Below are 21,153 nucleotides of genomic sequence, written 5' to 3' on the forward strand. Positions count from 1 at the left end.
GCTACCGCACCTCCTCCAACTTCTATGAAATTGTAAGAGAATATTTGTGTGCCAGATTTAGTCGTTTGGCGCAAAGCAGAAGTTGGTTAGACAAAATGTAGGTTCTTTTCCAAATAAAAGACAAAGACTAGCAGTATTACTATTACTCTACTTCCACTGTTTGTTTCACAAATCTATTTTCACTTTCGTCTGAGCGCACGAGATGGATTCTCCAGCGGACAGACTTTGTTGTCAAGACAACAGATAGAGCCCCTGGATTGGCCGGGTGGGGGTAGGACACCAATGAAATACAGCAGCGGTTCTCAGCTAGTGGGTCGTGACCCAAAAATGGGTGACAGGTCTGTTTTAAAAGGGTTTTGGACAGCTTAAAAAGAGATGCATATAATAAAATACAACTTAGAATTGTGTAAAGTTATGCTTCCTTATTTAATTTGACATCAAAGCACTGGCCATTGAGTTCATTTGACCCAAACAAATAAATACGGATCTGTCCCACAGAAAACAGACTGAATAACACGCACTGTGAATGTGGCTTTGTACTAGTATTATTAAGTGTCTGGTCAGTGCAAAAAAAAAAGGAGGATCTTGAAACTGTATGAGGAATTACCCTTCTGCGTCAAATATTTAAACATTATTTAAACAATTTAGCCTTGAAAAAGATAGCTGCAAAACAGCAACTCTTGCCTCAGAGTGGAAAACTTATTTTTAGATGCTACAAACTCATCATTACCTTGCCCTTCAACATACTGAAGAATTTCCAAAAATATTTTTAAATGTCTCGAAGCTAAGTTCCACAGAACCGAGAGTCTATGACGCTTATGTCGGGCATGATTCATCCGTTCGTATTACAGTTTAGTGTTTTAGCAATTGCAGACTAGCTTTTAAGCACACATGAACATACAACATATCAAACATATGAGGATGTTGCTGGGTCACATGTCTGATTCTCCAGGGTTTTCTAGAGAATGGGTCTGCAAACAGTTGTTGCAGTTTTTGTAAATGACTGATGTGTCATTTTGTCTATATGTGGTGGTGGTGGTGGTCAATATTTCCATTTCTTTTTGCGAGCACTTTGCTTCAAACATTACCCACACCTAAGATAAACATAGAATATTCAAAACCACAGCAAGTTTTCAAATGAACAGTTGCAGAAAACCATCTAAGCTGCAAGATGAACTGATCAAACCAAACAAAGGACTGCAAATAGATGTTTGACAAAGATTTGAGGAAGGAAATATTTAAATTAGGCTGATTATTTTGGATTGGATTGTGGGAGGTCAAAAGAGCTCTTTCTCAAGTCTCTATAGTATTTCTAGGCCATAAATATGGTTTGGGTCCCAAATGTTTGGGCATTCAGACGTAAACAAGGAAGCCTGCACTGAGTTTACTACGTATGACAATGGTTCAAATTGTTGTGTAAAGTCGCTATTTTTGTTGTTTTTAGGCACAAAAAGTATTCTCTTCGCTTAATAACATTAAGGTTGGACCACTGTAGTCACGTTGACTGTTTTAACCATGTTTTTAACTACCTTTCTGGACGTCAAAAGGTGCAGTGACGTTGTTGCATATGTGTATATTTCATCAAAAATATGTTAATTTGTGTTCCGCAGATGAACGAAGGTCTTTAGGGTGTGAAACGACATGAGGGTGAGTACTTAATGACAGAATTTTCATTTTTGGGTGAACTAACCCTTTAATATGTGGCCTTGTTAGGAGATGATCAATGAATCGCTTCATCTGTGACTGGTCATAATGAATTAGCTCATCAGTGTATATTAAAATAGAAAACAATTATTTTAAATGGTAATATTTCAGAAAATTTAAATTGTAATATATATATATATATATATATATATATATATATATATATATATATATATATTAGCAAACACATTAGCAGCTGTTTGATAATGTAGTCAAGCAAAAGGCTAATCATATTAATAACCACTACGTGTCCAACGTTGTAAAGAGTGATACCATCGTGCAGCGTTTACCTCAGTAAGTTGACCGAGTGGATCTCTGAGCTTGTGTGAGTGAGTGGAGGCGGGGCTAATGATCATATTCATAGATCGGCGTATAATACATGTTACATTCAAGCTATTTTAGGGCATTAAGAACTTATTTTTTACAAAAAAAACCATTTAAATATGTAATTTTGGTGATCAAAGAGGAGTTTTAAGCGATAAAATTATTGACTACAGGACTTTAAGTCTACAGGATACTTTAATTCTGAATTTTTCATGGTTAAGATGGTTTAGAAACGTGTTAAACAACAAAGTCGAATGCTATAGGTTAGGAGTTCAAATCAGTTTGAGCAATAGCAAACTACACTAAAAACTATGGTTCATTGATTCAATGCCATTCGAGTGACTATTAAAAACTGGTACAAGAAACACTTCTCTCAGTCTTTTAATATAAAACAAAGAACAGTACAAAAATCAAAACTGAAAAGATGACATCCTAGGCACTTTCCGTTTCATCTACTTGTTATCAGATACACAAATAACACACACACAAAAAAGTTTTTTGTCTCTAGCTTTGACTTTACAGCTCATTGTTTTGATGGTACTAAACGGTCTTGAATCCAAAAAGTAAAGTTCTAAAAAACGATGCATCTCAGATGATGATTTGTAAAACAGCACCACCCGACAGTAATACATAGGTACTGCAGTCATAAGAGGCAACAAGCTCTGATGCTTTAAAAAACAATTTTGTGTGTTAAATGGTACGCAGCCTTGGCAAAGGAGCCTGTGAAGTCATACACAGTGTGGACATTTCTGTGTTTGGGACCTGCTGATAAAAGAAACTCAGACCCTTTTGGTCTCAAAGCACACAAATGTCTCTTAGTCAGTGGTGGTGCGGCGATACCAGAATCGGGCTCTGAAGTCATCACTGCAGGTCATAAAGCCGGGGTTGGTGGGTGAGTGTACGATACAGCGCACAATGTTATTGTGGCCCAAGGAGAGCAGGTTCTTCCTCTCGGCTGTGCGTGAATCCCAGCAGCACAAGCTGATGGTTCGCTCGTCCGGCAGCAGCACATAGTCCTCCGTGTGGTTGAAAACACCCTGAGTGCGGTGCGTTTGTCGCCCACTTAGACCCGCACCTGCATGACAGGAAACACAATTAGGGTGAACTGCCATGAGAGTGTGTGAGCCACAATGATGAAAAACACTGAACAGGTGGCGTGATGACAGACACGGTATTTCCAACATACAAAGCAAAATCCCCAGAGTTAAATCAACTCTGCTCAGATTAAATATGGTGCCTCTCTATATAGTGTTAAAGTAAAACTGAAGCAGAGTTAAAGTTAATTAGATAATTAAGTGATTAAGTTATGATTTAGCATTAGTGATGAACACCTGCTGTTAACAAGCAGAATCACTGAAGAGAAACACAATAACTACAACTGACTTCCAGCCACAGCCTTAGATTAAATCAACTGAAGAGAAAAGACATTAAATCTCTCAAGATCTGAATAAACAGCTCTACAAACAGCAACTTTTCTTGAGTGTTATTTTAACTCTATGTAGAGAGGGACCATATGTTCTCTAAGCAGAGTTGATTTAACTCTGGGGATTTTGCTGTGTATATGTCAAGGTTTTGGTTTATTCGCCCCAAATTGGTTTACTTCCAAGAAAACTAAACAAAGAGAAATATTAAATATTAGCACTTTTTACTGAAGCAAAAAAGGCCACCATAATATGTATTATAAAATAAATAGTTCTAGTCCTGGATGCCACAGCATCTGTAACTCAATAGAACAATGTTTGATGCTATCATGTCGCAGTACTGTCTTTTATTACATTTAATACAGAATGCAAAGTTCACATCTGAGGTAAAATAGGATTTATTTCACCATGGCACTGAATATTGTTTTGGGTCCAGTGCTGCTTGGGTAGAACCTATTCATTATTCTTCATCAAGACCTTAACTTAATCCATAATCTACCCATAATTCTCAATCTCACCTGTGTACTTGACCAAAGTCCGGCCTGTGGAAATTTCCCAGAGTTTGGCAACGGAATCCTTTCCGCTGGACAGAATGTACTTGGAGTTTTTGGAGAAGACGGCCGAGCAGACCTCAGCGCCGTCGTGGGCTTTCTCAAAGGTGGTCACGCACCGGTTAGACACTCCGTCCCACAGTTTGATGCTGCCATCTTTGCTACAGGTGACGTAGCTGTTGGCGCTGGGATTGTAACAGACTCCGCTGATGGTGTCTGTGTGCTGATCCAGAGGGTTGCAGGACACGAAACATTGGAAAGTGTTGACATCATAAAGGCGCAGAGTTGGGTGTTGCGTGCCCACCAGCAAGAAATCCCCAGATGGGTGGAAAGAGATGGAGCGCAGCATTTCAGCTTCCTGTAGAAAATGAAAGAGAGAATCATTCCAAAGAAATCCATGCAAAAGGCTTAAATAAACGAAGTAGTGTTGTCAAAAGTACCATCTTCGATACCAAGTCGGTACTGAAATTTTAAAAATGTGACGCTTTAAACGGATTCGTAAACACCTCTGATTGGCCACTGTGTTCACGTGCTCAACATATATGTCTGGGATTGGCTACTGCTACCTTGCCTACCTTTTCAAACCAATTTAGCGCATGGGTCTTCAACCCTGATTCTGAAGATTTAGTTAGTCTATATACCTGTATGTGCTTGAAGGCTCTTTTTGCAGATGGCTTTGAATAATCGAAGAGTTTGAGGGTGTAATCCCGAGAGCCGGAGGCCAGGATCTGCTCGGTCGGGTGAAAAGCCAGGCATGTGACCTCATCCACATGATCATACAAGGTTCTGATCACAGGGTGGTTCTCCATGTTCTGCTGGGCCGTTTCGTTCATCATCACCTGTAATCGCACATTCAGATTGTTCAACTGGAGTAAACTACATATTATAAAAGTAGGATGAAATGAAAGTAGCGGCAGATGTACATCTGAGTGTAATGGATTACTGAAAATGAATAATATTTAGAAATGTGGGCACTGAATTCAAAAATGATTGGAGAATCATCACCAAACACAAGTCTTTGTTTTCACCAGAAGATTCAGTTATGACATTATAAACCATTACACGATCAAAACATTTTTAAAAAAGATGAAACGTATGCAAAGATGAACTGTTCACAATAAGATTTAGAATGAATTTTGAATGAATGGTGAATTTTTATTTCATTCCGACTTTAAAATCAACAGAAAACCACTGACTTCAGGCAAAGGTGGCACTCACCTCCAGAGGCATGGCACTTTTGGCCAGCATGCGCTCAGTATCCAGGATCTTAATGGAGGCGTCGGCGGAGCCCGTTGCAATGAGCTGGCCATCGCGGCTGTAGGTGGCCACACGGCACGGGCCCTTATGGGACGTCACATAGCAGGTCTCGTACTCCGATGCTTCTGGGGACATGGTCTGCACGTCTGCATCGAACTCCAGGTCGATGCCCACACCGGGCGCCACGGTGTCTGAGCGGCCAATTGCGTACTGCACTGCACTGTCATCGTTCTCCATTCCTAGGAAATCAGATGAAAGTACTTTTGTGGCTTCTTCAACAAGAATAGCTTATAAATTATTCATAATCGTAACTATAAACTTGCCAATGTTTCATTACAGTACTTCACCCAATTGCTACTTTTGAATAAACAATTACTCGTTTTGGAATTGTGTTTATTGCAAAGTGTTCTGGATTGACGTTTCTAAGAAATTTATCCACAAACTTCTATATAAGACAGAAATTTGCATTTTTAACCATTTTCATATTATTTTTACCATTATTTTATTACTATTCCTTGCAACATTTTACCTTCTTAAAAATGTAAATAAAGGCATTTTCAAGAAAAATGTTAAAGAACTCTAATTCAATTGCTTGTTTAACACTTCTGTGGTGTAAGATGATATAGCACGCTTAATTGATTTCATAATTTCATGTACTGCAACCTTCTTAGAATATGTAGTTTATATTTTGTTGCAAAAAAAGAGAGGCTTATTTGGTACAGGTTCAGTTTATTGTCATTTAGCAATTATAGAGGAGAGGTAAAGCTACAGTAAAAGGTTTTCCAGCTTGTGTATTCATACCTATCTTGGCCAGCTGCATGAGCTGCTCTGATGGAGACACCACACTCTGGGGCTTCACCTCAGTGATCAGGCTGTTGGCGATGGTGGTGTAGCCGTCATAGAGAAGCTGGCTGATGATCAGCCTGTACAGGTGATGTCTGTCCTTCAATGTGGGCTTTGGCCGGAACATCTTTGCTTCCTACAAGTGAATAAAGTGAGATAGAAACGCTCAGAATGCACGTAGTTTTGTGTTTCTAAACCTAATAAGCTGCCTACCTAGACAACATGCTTAGGCGCGTTTTATGATACTCAAAATGTTGTCTAGGTAGGCAACTCGCTAGGGTTCAAAACACAGTCATTGTTGTTTATTCTAGTGCATTGTTGTCGCAAATCTGTACGTGATATAGGCAGCGGCGTATTATTTTAAATGTGGTTTGTGTCTGTTTCTGAAATTAGGCTTGAAGTAAACAAATGTTTCAATATAAACGGAGTATCATTCATTTGAAGTTGCACAAAATACGACTTACCAATTCACGACTTCAGGAGATGCGCACACGCTCTGTACGTCTGACGTCACGACGCACGCATATACGGTAGAGTTGTGGGAATAAACCCGATAAATTAAAAGTCTCTGGCTAATTTAAAGTAAAAGTCCCCGACTGATTGTTTTCGTTCAATTTTCACACAGATTATTTTTATGATGTTAAAAAAAAAAAAAAAATCAGTAAAAAATACTGGTAACACTATATAATTAATCAAATCATTTAAAATTAAAATAATAATATAATGCAAATTAAAATAATAATATAATGCAAATAAAATATCCAAAAACGAATTTATTTCATATTTAAATGTTCCTGAACAGCTGATCTATTTATTAATGGCTTAGTTATTATAGTATAAATTATTATATTATAAGAAATAGCATTTAGAGTTGTATAATGGCAGAAAGAGCAGGAGTGGGAATATTAAATGGAAATATTAATAATAATTAAATAAAAATGTGCAAAAGGGGCAATATAAATCTAGTCCCTCCTTAAAAACAGCAAATCATCTGTTCAGGATGGATATCCACATGTCAGAATCCTGTAAATATGCCTCGAAAAACAAACAGCACACCATGGTAATTTTTAAATCTCCTTTTTCCTCTTTAATGTATTTACAAGCTTTACATTTCCTCTGTAGTTCTTCATTACAAGGACACTGAGCAATCCTGGCAACGCTCTGACATTAGTGTTTGCGCTTCACCTTCAATGCATACAGGTATTTGATGTCTGAATAATTTTCATTCTGTTCAGGATGCATATTAATTTTTATTGTGTTTGTCATGTTATTTGAAAGATCGCAAAAGCCGAAGCAGAAGAACCAGTGGTGGGAATTTCTCCAAACAGCCTGAAACATCAGCAACGTTAGCCGATCCCGGACCTCGAGCCAAAAAACGTATCTGTTTAATTCTTTCGCTGGAAAATTTACCCTGTTTTAAGGTGAATCACATGAATCCAGGGAGGCTGCTGACACATTTAAACAAAATTAATATTATTGTTATGATACATGTTTATTCTGTTATTTCTATCAATGTTCTTTTTGCCTGCAAATGTTAAATAGAACTCCATATTTGCAGTCTCTTAAAAAAATAATAAATTAAAGACTTCAGAACCTATTTTAAGTCTCTTCTTTTAAAAGTAACAAAAGAAAAAAAAAGTCAAACTTTAAAACAAAAATATTTTCTATATATATGATACAAGTATTTAGTGTTCCCTCTGTGTTGTAGAGAGTTCCAGCTCAAATTGGCCAGCGTTTCAAAGTCAAAGTTCCTGTGTCTGCAGGAGTAGGTGTGTCTATGGCTAGACTTGTACAGTCTGTATGCATTTCATTGTTTGCGTCAGTAGGGGGCCTCAGGGCGTCGGCCACCTATTTATGTCAATTATCCTCAGACTCCTCCTCGGCCTCGCGTAACCAGGTGAAGAAAGCGGTGACCGACTTCAAAGCTACGCCTTTTCCCTGCTGTTCCGCTGGGTCTTTACTCGTTTCCCATTGATAGAAAGCATCCTCCGAAATAACGTCCTCATCGTACAGACAATCAAAAAACATTCGGAGTAGATCTGTGAAAAGAAATAGATCAAAATTACAATCCTAGGAATCTTTCATTCAGCTTTGGCATCTTTTCTTTCACCAGCTACATACTAGGTGGTTGATCCAGGGTGACAATCAACGACTGAAGAGCATAAAGTGCTTGCAGCTGCCGCTCTGTGTCCGAGTTAAGGTACTTATGTAATATAGGCAGGCGTCTCTGGATGATAGCAGTGTCCACTCTACAAGACGTGCTTTCATCTGGAGAAGAAAGAGATGAAAGCAGTTGGCAAAAGGATGATGGAGATGAATCTGTTTAATAAAAGTAATTTGCTCACCTTTTACTGCTGCTTTACATACAGCTGTCATTAAAGCTCTTAAAAATGGAGAGGAACTCATTTGAGATTCGTCCAAATTAGCCTGAAAAGAAAAGTCAATTTCTTGAAATTGTGTCGTATACTTGAAATGTTTTTTTTTCATATGTTTTTTTTATACAAGAGAGGTCTGTGAGTGTGGGATCAGTCTCACCTCGATCCAGTCGAAGATCTGTTCGTCACTGGCCATGTCTTCTAGCAGTAGCTGCTCCATTTGTTTGAAGAGCTCCTCAGGACTGAGGCTGGGGTTAGCTGTGGCCGGAGAGACAGGGGAGACATCTGTCACGGTGAACTCTAACTTCTGGAAAAAGAGAAAAAATATATTTTAGTATTTATAAATCTATCTTGGATTGCAATACATATACTACAATTCAAAAGTTTGCAGGCGGTAATAAATGTTTTTGAAGAAGTCTCCATTTATTCCTGTGATAGAAAAGCTGAATATTCAGCATCATGAAGACCACAGTCTTCAGTGTCACATGATCCTTCATCATTGTAATATGCTCATTTGGTGCTCAAGAAACATTATTACAGCTGTGCTTCTAAATATGTTTGTGTGGATAATTCATTTTTTCAGGATTCTTTGATGAATAGGAAGTTTAAAAGAACCCCAATTATTTAAAATATAAACCTTTTGCAACATTATAAATGTTTCTACGGTCACTCGTGATCAATTTAATGTGCCCCTACTGTATAAAAGTATTAATTTCTCTCTTTTTGAATGAGTAAATTTGATGTTTATATAGACCAGTTTGGAGCAGAAGTCAGAGTTGCATACACTGCCCTCCAAAAGTTTGGAAACGCCCTAGAAAAGTGGGGTTTTGGACAAAATTGACATGAATCATTGTGATAATTTTGCACTGATAAGGGACAACACTGACTTTGACATGTATATATTGCCATTATTATGTAATCAAAATGAAAATTATTATTGCTGGTCTTCAATGATAATGTCAAGTTGCTTTAATGTATTTGCACCAAAAAATGATCAGGATTTATGCTGATATCGTCCAAAACCACACTTTGCCAGGGGTGTTTCCAAACTTTTGGAGGGCAGTGTACTTTACATACAGCTGTCATTAAAGCTCTCAAAAAATGGAGATGAACTCATTTGAGATCCGTCTAAATTAGCCTGAAAGAAAAGTCAAAATAGTGGTGGCAGAAAAATAGTGATAAGTGGAAGAAAGAGGGCAAAATCCACAGAATTAGAAAAAAAAAATGTTTTGTTGTGCCTTTGGATGTCAGAACCAGAATGCAAAAAATATAGTCTTCATTTTTATAGAATGCCGTCATTGAAGACGCCCATTAAAGCTAAACGCAGACATTTATGTTGCAAGTCACCGACTGGACTGATGAAACCTGCAATGACAGGTTTCTATTAAATGACAGGCTACTATTAAAGCATGAATTTGATGTAAACAGTAAGTTTACATAATATTCACATATGCAGTTCATAGGGGGCATACATACATTAGCAGTTACTGCATGAAATAATATTCAAACCTAAAACTTTAACATAGATAACTTTTAAACTTAACCTATAACATTTTTATCTCACAATTCCGACTTTTTTTTGTTTGTTTTTTGTATTTGCATTTATATCTCTCAGTTCAGACTTCATAACTCAAATTTGTGAGTTTATATCAATTCTGAGGGAAAAAAGCTGAAAAAAAAAAAATGCGGGAAAAAAATACAGAATAACGAGTATATCTCATAATTTAGTTTTTCCTTCTAAGAAGAGATATAAACTCAGATTTGCGAGAAAAAAGTCAGAATTTTGAGATATAAACTCGAAATTATCTTTTATTCCGTGGCTCCCATAGACTGTTACTGCAGAACTGTCATTTTCTACCACCTGGTAGGCTCCACCCACAAAAAACACCATCGCTGTTCGCAAACACAAAATAGGTCTATTCGCAATTAGAACAGTATCTGTCTAGCACAAAACAATGATTGGGATACCCCCAATAAAAAAGAAAATGCCACAATTTATGGAACTCAGTCGAAAACTAATGATAAACGGCAGCATTTTACTTTTATTTTGGAAAAATAAAGTGACATGTGAAGGTCAAGCATGGTAACCCATCCTCTGCATTTAACCCATCCAGATAGTGCTCACACATTAGGAGTAGTGAGTAGTGAACACACACACAAACCGTGGACATACACACCCGGAGCAGTGGGCAGCCATTTTTGCGGCCATTGTGGCATCCAGGGAGGTATTTGGGGTTAGGTGCCTTGCTCAAGTCATTTCCTGAGAATCAAACCCTTTCGGCCACTCTCTAACCATTAGGCCATGACTGCCCCCAACAAATTTTGTTTAATTATTGTAATGTCCATTACAATATTATGTAAAATATCTAAAATGCAGCACAGGTCTCAAATGAATTGGTAAATTGAATGAATGAATCAGACTTCCTAATAAAGAAAACGAGCTAACATTTTTAAACAAGTGTTCTTGATTATTACCTCAGTTTGTGGTAAGAATTGTGCAACACCGCTACTTGTTTAAAAAAAAAAAAGTTTGTTACTGGACAAGCTACACTTTTTTGAAAACAGCAGAACTACTTTCACAAAAAAATGCAGTTAATTTATTTATGAGTATTTGAATCTGGGAAGGTGTTCAGGCTGTATTCGCACCTGTTGTGAGATGAAGGCAGGAAGAAGTTCTCCCTCAGGCAGGAAGTCGGCCCAGTTCAGCCCAGACTCTCTCCACAAGTCTCCAACTTTCCTATGGCTCTTTAGCACAAGTAGACACATGTAAATACACAAAATCACAGGCGCCAAAACAATACACAAAGCTACTTTACTGCAAATTGTTACTGTCGCAGAGGTGTTTGTGTATGAAAGATGATCATTTTTGGCAGCATCATGCAGGAGCCCCTAAACCACAGATGGATCAACTAGATAAAGATGAACTCAATGCTCTAAAACACCATGTCAACAAAAGTTGAGCTTACCATTTGTTTGCATAGTAGGTGCAGTATTTCAGAAAATAAGATGGCAGCTCTTCCCACAGGGAGTAGCGGTTTACTTAACTCACTGTAGAAACAAAACAAATCTCCATTAGATGCTAAACTGATTCCCTCCGACAGCTGTAGCCTGTGTGGACCTGGAATGACTGCAGCTACTGTGCACTCCCAAACTGTTAAAGCCCCAGAACTCATAAAACCCAATACATTTAGGAAGTGGTGAGTTTTTATTTATTTATATTTAGAATTGAATTCTGTATTTCAACTTTTTGTGAACACCAGTCTCAAATCACAAATCCAAAAAAATTAAAAAGTCCATGTTGACTTGAATAAAAACTGCGCAGCATGCTTTGGATACAGTCAACCCTTCACTAATATGTTCTTGTCTACAAAAGTTGTGTGTGTTTGGATTGTTTAACACCAAACTTTTACATAAATTATTCAAAAATATTGTAAAATGTTCTAGTATTGTAATAGTGACAAGGTAACTGGGTAAGGATGCATGCTGTATTTTTTTTATTGTATTAAATGTTAAATAAATATTATTTTATTGAAACACACAATCTACATTTACCCCAGTTAAATTAGTGTATTCTCACTTTGTTAATGAATTTATTATTGATTGTAATCAAATATTCGTTGATTTCGAAAAGAATTTTACCACTATTCTGAAGCCTAATTTCAACTTTTAGATGTAGTCTATAATATAATATAATAATACTGGAGCTTTAACAGAACATGCATTTGTTAAAACGTCCTTTGAAAGGAGATTCCACCTCAAAAGAACAAAAAAATCTATTAATTATGGACAACATTGTCATTGGGTTTTAGGGGTGGAATGTCCTTTTATCACAAATTACACAAAAGCACCAAACAGAACTCATAAGACCCTTGTCATTTGTGACCTGTGGGGTCCTGACCTGAACAGCTCTCTCATGCTGATTCCTCCCTCTCTCAACAGAGGACTGATCAGTTCAGCAAGGTAAAGCCAAATGAAGGGAATATCTATGGCCATATCATCAGCCTGCTCCAACATCTCTGAAAACCTGTAGATTGAAGAGACAGAGAAAAAAACTTAGCGCTTTAATACCATAATATGAAAGTCCATACATAGCATTCAAACTACCGTACATTTGATTTTAGGATGTGTTCACACTTGTAGTTCAATTCTCTTGGTAATTTTGGTCCGGACCAAAAAAGGATATGATACATTTAGTCCTGGTTCGCTTAGCATTTACACTGTCATTTTTGAGAACGAACCTAAAAATATGAAGCCAAAAAATGCTTTTATGAAGTATGCTTTGCAACGGTTGTTGTGTGTAAATATGATGGTATTTATAGCAGCTGAGAACTCACAAACAGCTTATAAAATGTGTAAAAGAGTCAAAACGGTGTCAGGAATTCCTCCGTTGCCCACAAACGAAGATCTGCCGCAAGGAGATGACAGTTCTGACGGCTTTACCGAACTGTAGTGAGCAACATAAGTCTTTTGATGAGAAAAAAACAGGCATGCTTGAGCATTGTCTATTTTAGGGTCGCATTTTGTAACACCACATCCTGTTTTTGGTTTACTTAGATGACTTTGGTCTGTGATGCGTTCATACTTCAGTTGATACCAGAATTCAATTGGAAGAAGAAGACAGAGATCCCCTGAAAACGTGGGTCTCGGTCTGCTTGTTTGGTGCGCACCAGGTTTCAGATGGCAGCGTTCACACTTCAACCGCACTAACAGAGCGTTCACACCAGAGTTTGTTTTAACTGAACCAAACCTGCCAAAGAGCTAAACCAAAGTGTGAACACATTCTTCATGGAATGTGTGTGTGTGTGTGCTCACCCTTTGTAGAGTTGAGAATGGGGTAAAATGCCCTTCTGAATAAGCTGATAGTAGAGCAGTCCCATATGCTCTCTGGCTTTCTGACTGCGCTCCAGTGTGCACTCCAGACCCATGCGCACAAACACATATAACAGAGAGGGCTGCTCCATCTCCACTACACACTGCACTGCCTCCTGCACACGGACATGAACACATTAACAGTTTACAGTACTTCAGTCCAATCAATCACATAGCAGATATTCAAGTTACTTTACACACACGGAATCAAACACAATACTGAAAATTTGTATGATAGCATAGACACTATTACAAAGAAATATAGACTTTCTAAATGTGTCATGGTGGAAAAAGGGGCACATACTGAAGACTTCCAACCATTACATACCAGAATTCAAATTTGCCCAATAATGGACTGGGCAAAAAATATTAACATATTAAGGGATTATGCCAAAGATTATACCTGGAGGTTACAGGGGAAACCTCGAGTTTCAACTTAATTTTTAATTCATAAATTGAATCTATGTTAATCCTATGAATCCTGTTTTTACCAAATATTAATACTTACTAATACAGTACCTTTCAAAAGTTATTTAACATGTTTTTTAAGTCTCTTATGCTCACCAAGGCTGCATTTTTTATTTGATCAAAAATTCAGTATAAACTGTAATATTGTGAAATATTAGAGATGCACCGATTGATCGGCCAGGGATCGGAATCGGCCGATTTTCCTCATGATCGGCCCGGATCGGTGATCGGCCGATCAGTCTCACTTCTTACCGATTCCGAGCCGATCTTTTTTGTTACCAGCGGCACAGGCAATAACGTCAAATGCGCGTTCCCGCTCTCTTCTCTGTCACGGTGAAGTGACACACACCCGCGCGGGCGCCTACTCTCTCTCTCTCTCGCCTCATTCGCTCCGGTTAAATAGTGCTTACTGCGCATAAAAGCGCGCGTTCCACTGATCTATATTAGTGGAGCGTACAAGCCACGCTCAGTCTCAAACAGAGATAGAAGTCTATGGCGGCATTATAATGCTATTAATAACCGAGCGCACAACTGATGCTTGCGCGCGCAGTAAATCACTTCCGCGAGAGGATAACAGATCTACACGCGAGGAAACGGGAGCCCGCGAGCTCATTTTAAACCCGCGCGCGCGCATGACATCTCCTCTGCGCGCAAATCAATCTTCTATTTCGCTCGCGCGAACACTTTTTATTTTTGACGGTCATGGGGCGGGACTTTACTTATTTCAGTGTAACCTCAAATGTCATTGGTCAATTCAGTTTTTCCAGTCTGTTGTGATTGGACGCCTGTTGTAAAACGATTAGACATGGCTTCATCAATGGACCAGATGCAAGTGAGTTAAACTTTATTTATTGACTGATTGATTGCATTATTATTATAATATGTCCTTACCAGATACTATATTAACTTGATTTATTATTACTTTTATGGATCTGTAGCTGCTGGGGAAAAATGAGAACACACTTTGCTGTAGTTCACCGCTATTACCACTTTACTTCCTCCAAACAGTATCATGTTTACCCAGCCAAAATTATTATCAGTTCTCAGAACTACAGAAATGTGAAAAGTGTGATTCTAAATCCAAAATTGCTTCATGTGGCTTTAGATGAAAGATAAATCACCTGTTTATATCAGTAAGCAAGAGTTGTTGTGTAAGCTTTTTGTTATCATTCTTTGTCAGTTTAATATATTGTCAGGTTAATATATTTTCCATTATATACAGTATGAAAGGGTTTCAGCACTTTACCCCATTGAAAAGTTGCAGTTAAAGTTAAGATACAGTACACAGTATGAATGATCACACCCCTCTGAAACCCAATTTAGAAATTACAATTTCTTACAATTTAGTTTTGCATCTAAAGCATCCAAACACATGACATATACAGGCAGTGATGGGCAAACAAAGTTTTACAGTTATAAAGTGAATAAATTAGTCTTCATCTGAGCAGAAACCATGATCCTCTTACATTACGATTTATTTGTAATTAAATAAACTTACGTTTCGCCAGATTGGCCCCTCATTCGAGTCCTCTCATAGCAGCAGTTGTCCTAGTTAGCCGGTGCTGTGATGTTACGGTTCTGTAGCTTTAGATCACACGCTGAATCACGCATGCGCAGTATCATCAGCTCATCGGTTCTTAAATCGGACACGTCCGAAAGAAGCGGTTCTCGGTTGTGTACTGATGATCCGAAAAACGTTGCAACCGGTTCTACTCGAGAACGAGATTCGAGAACCCCGAGAGCGATTCAAAAGGAGTCGCTTGTTTGCTCTCGCTGTAGTTTGATTACGTCATGTTTTATTGTTTTTTTTATACGTCATATTTTTGTTTAGAAATTAAATAAGCTGTCCATGGATTATTTATGAAACAAATAAATGTTTCCAATCTTTAAAAAACTTAACTTGAAGGCACAACTGCACAACTTTCACTATATTGCTTTTTAAATAACATTAATATAGAAAAATAAATTTGTAGAACTATTTCTGAACATTAGTTTGATCTGTGTACAAAATATTATGTTCATGTTGGCATGTAGTTTATTATGTGCAGTATTTTATGCTATTAATCTGCTCTGGTGTATTTGGAAAAGCACAATAAACGTTTTGTATTTTGAATTAAGTCATAAACATATTTCCAGTATGTTTTATATTATCATACTGTCTGATGTTCAACAAAACTTGACTAACGTGCTTTTCATTCTCTTGAAAAATTGCACGCATGCGCAGTATCACCAGCTCACCGGTTCTCAAATCGGACATGTCCGAAAGAAGCGGTTCTCGGTCGTGTACTGATGATCCGAAAACCGTTGCAACCGGTTCTTGACTCGAGAACGAGAACGGTGACAGGCCGTGTATGTTCGTTCGTGTGCGCCGCACATGCGCACTCATATCAGCTGCTCTGCTGCTCGTGCCCATCATCATCAGTTCTCTCTTTACAGCAGGTTAAATCAGTGTACTGTTGGATTAACTGAATAACTCCGGGATGTTGGTTTATTTTGAGAGGTAGTGTCAGGCACGTCAAAAAGTGAGTAACTTTAGTAATTTGTGGATTCGTGTTTGCTAACTGGAGATGCGAACTGTTTGGAACGATTCAGACCGATTTGGTGAACTGGTTCGACCGGTTCATTGAAAAGAACCGGTTAAAAAGAACGATTCGTTCGCGAAGCGGACATCACTACACGCGAGGGCTTGATTTGCACGCAGAGGAGATCTCATGCGCGCGCGCGGGTTTAAAATGAGCTCGCGGGCTCCCGTTTCCTTGCGTGCAGATCTGTTATCCTCTCGCGGAAGTGATTTACTGCGCGCGCAAGCATCAGTTGTGCGCTCGGTTATTAATGGCATTATAATGCCGCCATAGAAGTCAAACAGACTCACAAGTACCAAAATAAGCGCCTTCCTGCGCTCAAACTGTCAAATACATACACAAGTATGTCAAAACCAGCGGCACAGGCAATCTTGGCGAGTATACAGATAAACACTGTCAGTTTTGAATCGTTAAATAGCTAAGAAAGTGAACCCATGTCGTGTGTAACAGTATTGGGTCTGTTGAACACCGTTCATAAACTCTTAAAGGGACAGCAGTCCAATATTCCTGCTGCTGTCTGTCATGTTAATCAAAGAACAAAAGACAAAGAAAATCAGTTTCAGCTCTTGACTGAATACGTTTTATAACTTTAATGGTAAGAATTGATCTGTATTAATATTTACAATAAAGACTACAGAAATTAAGGTAACCAATGTAAAATAATACTGAATGTATAATTTTACATTTGATTACTTTAATTTCTGTAGTATTTCTTACCTGAATAGAAACCCAGTTAACCCAAAAAACTTAGTTTCATAGTGCTCTTTATTCTATTGCATTTATTTGAGCTGTTTATATTTTATTACTGACTTTTACTTGTTTTTTTTTTGTGAAAATAAAACTTTGCATTGAAGAAAAGTAGATTTTTGTTTGTATATGTTGTCAATTATAGGTCTTAGAAAGAAAATCGGAATCGGCAAAAATCGGTATCGGCCGATCTCACTAACAAAAAATCGGCCAAGAAAATTGCAATCGGTGCATCTCTATGAAATATTATTATAATTCTTTACTAATTGAATATTTTAAAATATAGTTTCCTTTGATGGCAAAGCTGAATTTTCAGCATCATAACTCCACCTAGGTCCCTGTGATGTTGTACCTTGTAGTCATTAATGTGCAGAAACTCATCGATGATGGACTTGGACTTCCGCTCCGCCTCCTCTTCGGACAGGACAGGCTTTTCTGAAACACCAGTGACCTGCAGCGTCTCTGATTTCACTGCAATGAAGCAGAAGCTCAAATATAAATTTCATTTATGGGTTATGCAGCTTTAATCTACATGCATTCGCTAGTGTGAGAATGTGTCCTGCCTTACCTGTCTCTGTGGCTCTGCTGTTCTCTATCTCACATTTCTCCTCCGAGATGCTGGCTTTGCGAATGTGGTGCGAGTCGGGCCCCTCTCTCCGCGTCTCCTCAGGGGCCATGTTTTCCGTTAGCTCCTTGGCGCTGCTACCTCTGCTGAAGGGCCCCGGTCGTGATGACCCCAAATTCACCAGCTTTTCACTGCGCTCACGACCGGTGCTGCCTCGACTGACAGAGACATACAGAATAAAACGAATGAAAAGATATCCAACTTTTAAAGAGTTAAATTCTACATTTTTATTTCTAGCTCATCTGTTTTCAGGTGTTGGTTACCTTCCCAGTGAGCGTCTGGAATCGGATTCTGAGTTTTGGGCTGGAGGTAGGCTGGGCTGAGCCGTGGATGACTGCAATGCTGAATAACGGTTCAGGGTGCCGCTGGCAGAGCGTGTCAACTCTATACGGGCATACATTTACACATACACGTAATATACAAATCAGTAATCTAAACCTTACTGAATGGGCGGTCAATTCAAGACACATGAATAACAAGGTCTTGAATGTTCCTTCATATCATGTGTGGATTTTTCCCTCACCAGAGTCACTGGCTTTGGCTCCGCCACTGCTGCCCTTTATCCAGTTCTGAGCCCGCGGACCCAGCTGAATCTTTTCATCGATTTGAGGCTGTAATGGGGGATTGGTTGGGGTTCAGGGTACAAAAGAGAGCATTTAATACCTCACAAATGTTAAAATACCTGATTATTGATTGTTAAAGCACATGTGGACCCAATGTCAACCTATTCTGTGCTGCAGTTAAAGGGTTAGTTCAGCCAAAACGATGAAAAGCTTTCTGAACTCCATATACACAGCAATGTCATGACCAATTTCAAGCCCCAAAAAGGTAGTAAAGACATTGTTAAAATAGTCCATGTGACCACAGTGGTTCAACCTTAATGTTACGAAGCGACAAGAATTTAAAAAAAAAATAACGACTCCGTTCATCAATTTCTTCACTTCCCTGTCATTCTCCTACAATGTTCATGTTGTAAACACAGTGCAGAGCTTCCGGGTTCTACGTCAGATAGCCGGCAGAAGCTCTTGGATTTCGTCAAAAATATCTTAATTTGTGTTCTGAAGATGAACAAAGGTCTTACGGATTTGGGATGACATGAGGGCGAGTACTTAATGACAGAAATGTCATTTTTGGGTGACAACTGAAATTATAATCAGCAAGTGGCAGTGTTACCCCAATCAATTTTGTGCTGATATATCAGATTGTATGCTTTTATTCATGTCAAAAAATGTCATGTGTGTAAAATGAAATGTTTGTGCAGAGGCCAATCTCTTCACCTTAGAGATCTTGGGGATCTTTGTGGGGTCGATGGTCCTGCTGTTCTTAGTAGTGGGCACGGTGTTCCACGTCTCCTCCCTCTGCGACCGCTGTTCTCTCTGATCTGTAACCACAGCCACAGAGCAGTGTGTTACACAAGTTACTTCACAACAGATCACAACTAGCCAATATTAGCCACAGAACATTGAATCAGAAATGCCATTAGTTTAAAGCAGTGGTTCGTTCACAATCATAACAAATCAACATTGTATGCACTTCCAAAGGATGAGGACTTGAACTGATGCAGTAAAACCGACACCATTGTTGCCGTTCATATCACTGTGTATACAAGCCTCCAGGGCTGAAATTCAGATATGGCAATGGGCATTTAGATTCCAACATGCGCTGTAAGCGGTAGACCAATCACAACAGACTGGGCCGAAGAGAGGCAGAATCTTTGATCAAACAGTTTCAGACACTGTGAGGAAAGAGGTGATGCTGCAATGTATATTACAAGAAAATCATTGTTTTTTGACCTTTGATGCATGTAAACCTATTGTAGGTGGCCTCCAAAGCAAAATTAGAAACCTTCAAAATAGCATAATAGGGGCACTTTAAAATAATTAGTCAAGTTACTGTTGCATGAACAAATTCAACAGAGCAATCAAACCTGGTTAACCATTAATCTCCTCTACAAACAAGCCATTTGCTGTCTGGAAAGCCTGCTGTCCAAACAACAAGTTCCCATCAATGTTTTGATCTCATCTCGGAGTATACCTGGACATTTATATGAAGGTTTGTCCTCTGGGTGGCGCTGTAGTAGGTCTTTTATAGCTGGAGATACACTGTAAGCTTTAAGTGCGTGCTGTGGATCTCACCTGGCCTCCTCTTGATATCCTTCGACAGAAGCTGCTGATGAACCTTCCTCTGTTCTTCCTGCTCCTCCAGTTTGGCCTCTTTATGAATCTGCTCTATGGTTTTAGGGCCCTGGTCTGCTCTCCGAGAAACCCAGTTATGCTGGACAATATAAATAAACAGGAAGATCAGATGTCTATGATTAATTAATCAATGCCATTTTGTAAAATAGTTCAATTCAACTCCAAACTATATAATATTACAAACCATTCAGATTTTCTTAAAGGGCACCTATTATGCAAAATTCACTTTTACATAGTGTTTGACCATAAATGTGTGTTGGCAGTGTGTGAGCAAAACCACCCTAGAATGCGAAAAATCCACCCAGTGGTTTTTTTTACAATCTCAATAATTCATAAGCACTGTCTCAGAACGCCCTGTTCTAAGATTGCTCTCACTGTGACGTAGAATTGCGCTAAGCCCCACCCACGTGGTTTGATTGACAATCTGGTTTTGGCATAGACCCCGCCCTCGGTGATCGGTCAACCATCCTCCATTGTTTCAACGACAGCCGGTAATGTCTCCTAAGAAACATAAGTGTTCTGTTGTGGGATGTAATAATGAACATAGTAGTTTTCACTTACTTCCGACATCAGAGCCACTGAAAACGCAGTGGATGGATTTTATTTACGAAGGAAAGGCGCCACTCAAAATTCCAAAATACGTTTATGTTTGCGCGAATCATTTTTTGACTGACTGTTTTGAGAACGAGGGTCAATTCAAAGCAGGTCTTGCTTCAAAGTTAATCCTCAAGTGTGGATCGTTGCCTACTGTTCACGATCCAACGTCACCTCCAGAAGAAGTAAGTGTATTTAATGTTTTTTGAGCAAATAGTCATTTCAGTCGATGTCAGCCAATTCAATAATGCGTCTAAAGTTGTTGTCGTCATCGTAGAATGTCTGTGTATATAATTTAAACCTTGTTTTTTATAGTGTGTAAATATAATTTCGTTTGTACTTAGCAAACGTTATCACAGTATTTGTGTTTGTAGTTTCAAAAAATTGCGCGAACGTTATCACAGTGTGTGTGTGTGTGCGTGTGTGTTGCACATCCATAATTGCAAAGGGGACGCGATTAAAACTCTATAAGTACATAAATGTATCAAATAACCATTCAGGGACGTCCTGCTCCATTCTCAATTGTGTTTCTTCTGCCGGAGTCTCTTCATCATCTGGGTCTGATTCCGGTTCAAACATGTACGGCTGAATGCCATAC

At 38.6% G+C, this 21,153-nt stretch overlaps 2 protein-coding genes and 1 long non-coding RNA gene across 5 annotated transcripts in view; 1 reads left to right on the forward strand and 2 right to left on the reverse strand.

Moving 5' to 3' along the window:
* Positions 1–18: 18 nt before the first annotated feature.
* Positions 19–5,321, forward strand: LOC125256373. Its single transcript, XR_007182100.1, has 3 exons — positions 19–338; positions 1,611–1,647; positions 5,185–5,321. It is a non-coding gene; the product is annotated as an uncharacterized LOC125256373 (long non-coding RNA).
* Positions 2,394–6,711, reverse strand: cstf1 (cleavage stimulation factor, 3' pre-RNA, subunit 1). The gene is made up of 6 exons (XM_048172316.1): positions 6,565–6,711; positions 6,059–6,236; positions 5,219–5,496; positions 4,642–4,839; positions 3,968–4,358; positions 2,394–3,103 (listed from the first exon to the last, which is right to left on the reverse strand). Exons 2-6 carry the CDS (start codon positions 6,225–6,227, stop codon positions 2,844–2,846), a joined length of 1,296 nt encoding a protein of 431 aa, XP_048028273.1. The 5' UTR covers positions 6,228–6,236; positions 6,565–6,711; the 3' UTR covers positions 2,394–2,843.
* Positions 6,712–7,161: 450 nt separating this feature from the next.
* eif4g3a (eukaryotic translation initiation factor 4 gamma, 3a) overlaps positions 7,162–21,153 on the reverse strand; it is a 61,480-nt gene continuing 47,488 nt past the window's right edge. For all 3 annotated transcript variants that reach the window (XM_048172597.1, XM_048172596.1, XM_048172595.1), the window contains exons 21-34: positions 19,902–20,040; positions 19,044–19,147; positions 18,290–18,377; positions 18,030–18,150; positions 17,710–17,924; positions 17,494–17,612; positions 13,288–13,460; positions 12,374–12,499; positions 11,442–11,523; positions 11,122–11,220; positions 8,636–8,782; positions 8,446–8,527; positions 8,222–8,368; positions 7,162–8,139 (exon numbers count right to left, since the gene is read on the reverse strand). In XM_048172597.1, coding sequence (XP_048028554.1) covers positions 7,958–8,139; positions 8,222–8,368; positions 8,446–8,527; positions 8,636–8,782; positions 11,122–11,220; positions 11,442–11,523; positions 12,374–12,499; positions 13,288–13,460; positions 17,494–17,612; positions 17,710–17,924; positions 18,030–18,150; positions 18,290–18,377; positions 19,044–19,147; positions 19,902–20,040 — 1,824 coding nt within the window. In that variant the 3' untranslated portion in view covers positions 7,162–7,957. The remainder of the gene's footprint in view (positions 8,140–8,221; positions 8,369–8,445; positions 8,528–8,635; positions 8,783–11,121; positions 11,221–11,441; positions 11,524–12,373; positions 12,500–13,287; positions 13,461–17,493; positions 17,613–17,709; positions 17,925–18,029; positions 18,151–18,289; positions 18,378–19,043; positions 19,148–19,901; positions 20,041–21,153) is intronic.

Source organism: Megalobrama amblycephala, linkage group LG21 (assembly GCF_018812025.1).
Source record: "Megalobrama amblycephala isolate DHTTF-2021 linkage group LG21, ASM1881202v1, whole genome shotgun sequence".
Taxonomy (NCBI): domain Eukaryota; kingdom Metazoa; phylum Chordata; class Actinopteri; order Cypriniformes; family Xenocyprididae; genus Megalobrama; species Megalobrama amblycephala.

Excerpts from the sequence above, each read along its gene's own strand:
- cstf1 (XM_048172316.1), bottom strand. The coding sequence starts at position 6,227 with ATGTTCCGGCCAAAGCCCACATTGAAGGACAGACATCACCTGTACAGG. Across the intron at positions 5,497-6,058 it reads CATGCAGCTGGCCAAGATAG|GAATGGAGAACGATGACAGT; the intron begins GTATGAATACAC and ends CTGATTTCCTAG. Across the intron at positions 4,840-5,218 it reads AAAGTGCCATGCCTCTGGAG|GTGATGATGAACGAAACGGC; the intron begins GTGAGTGCCACC and ends GTGCGATTACAG.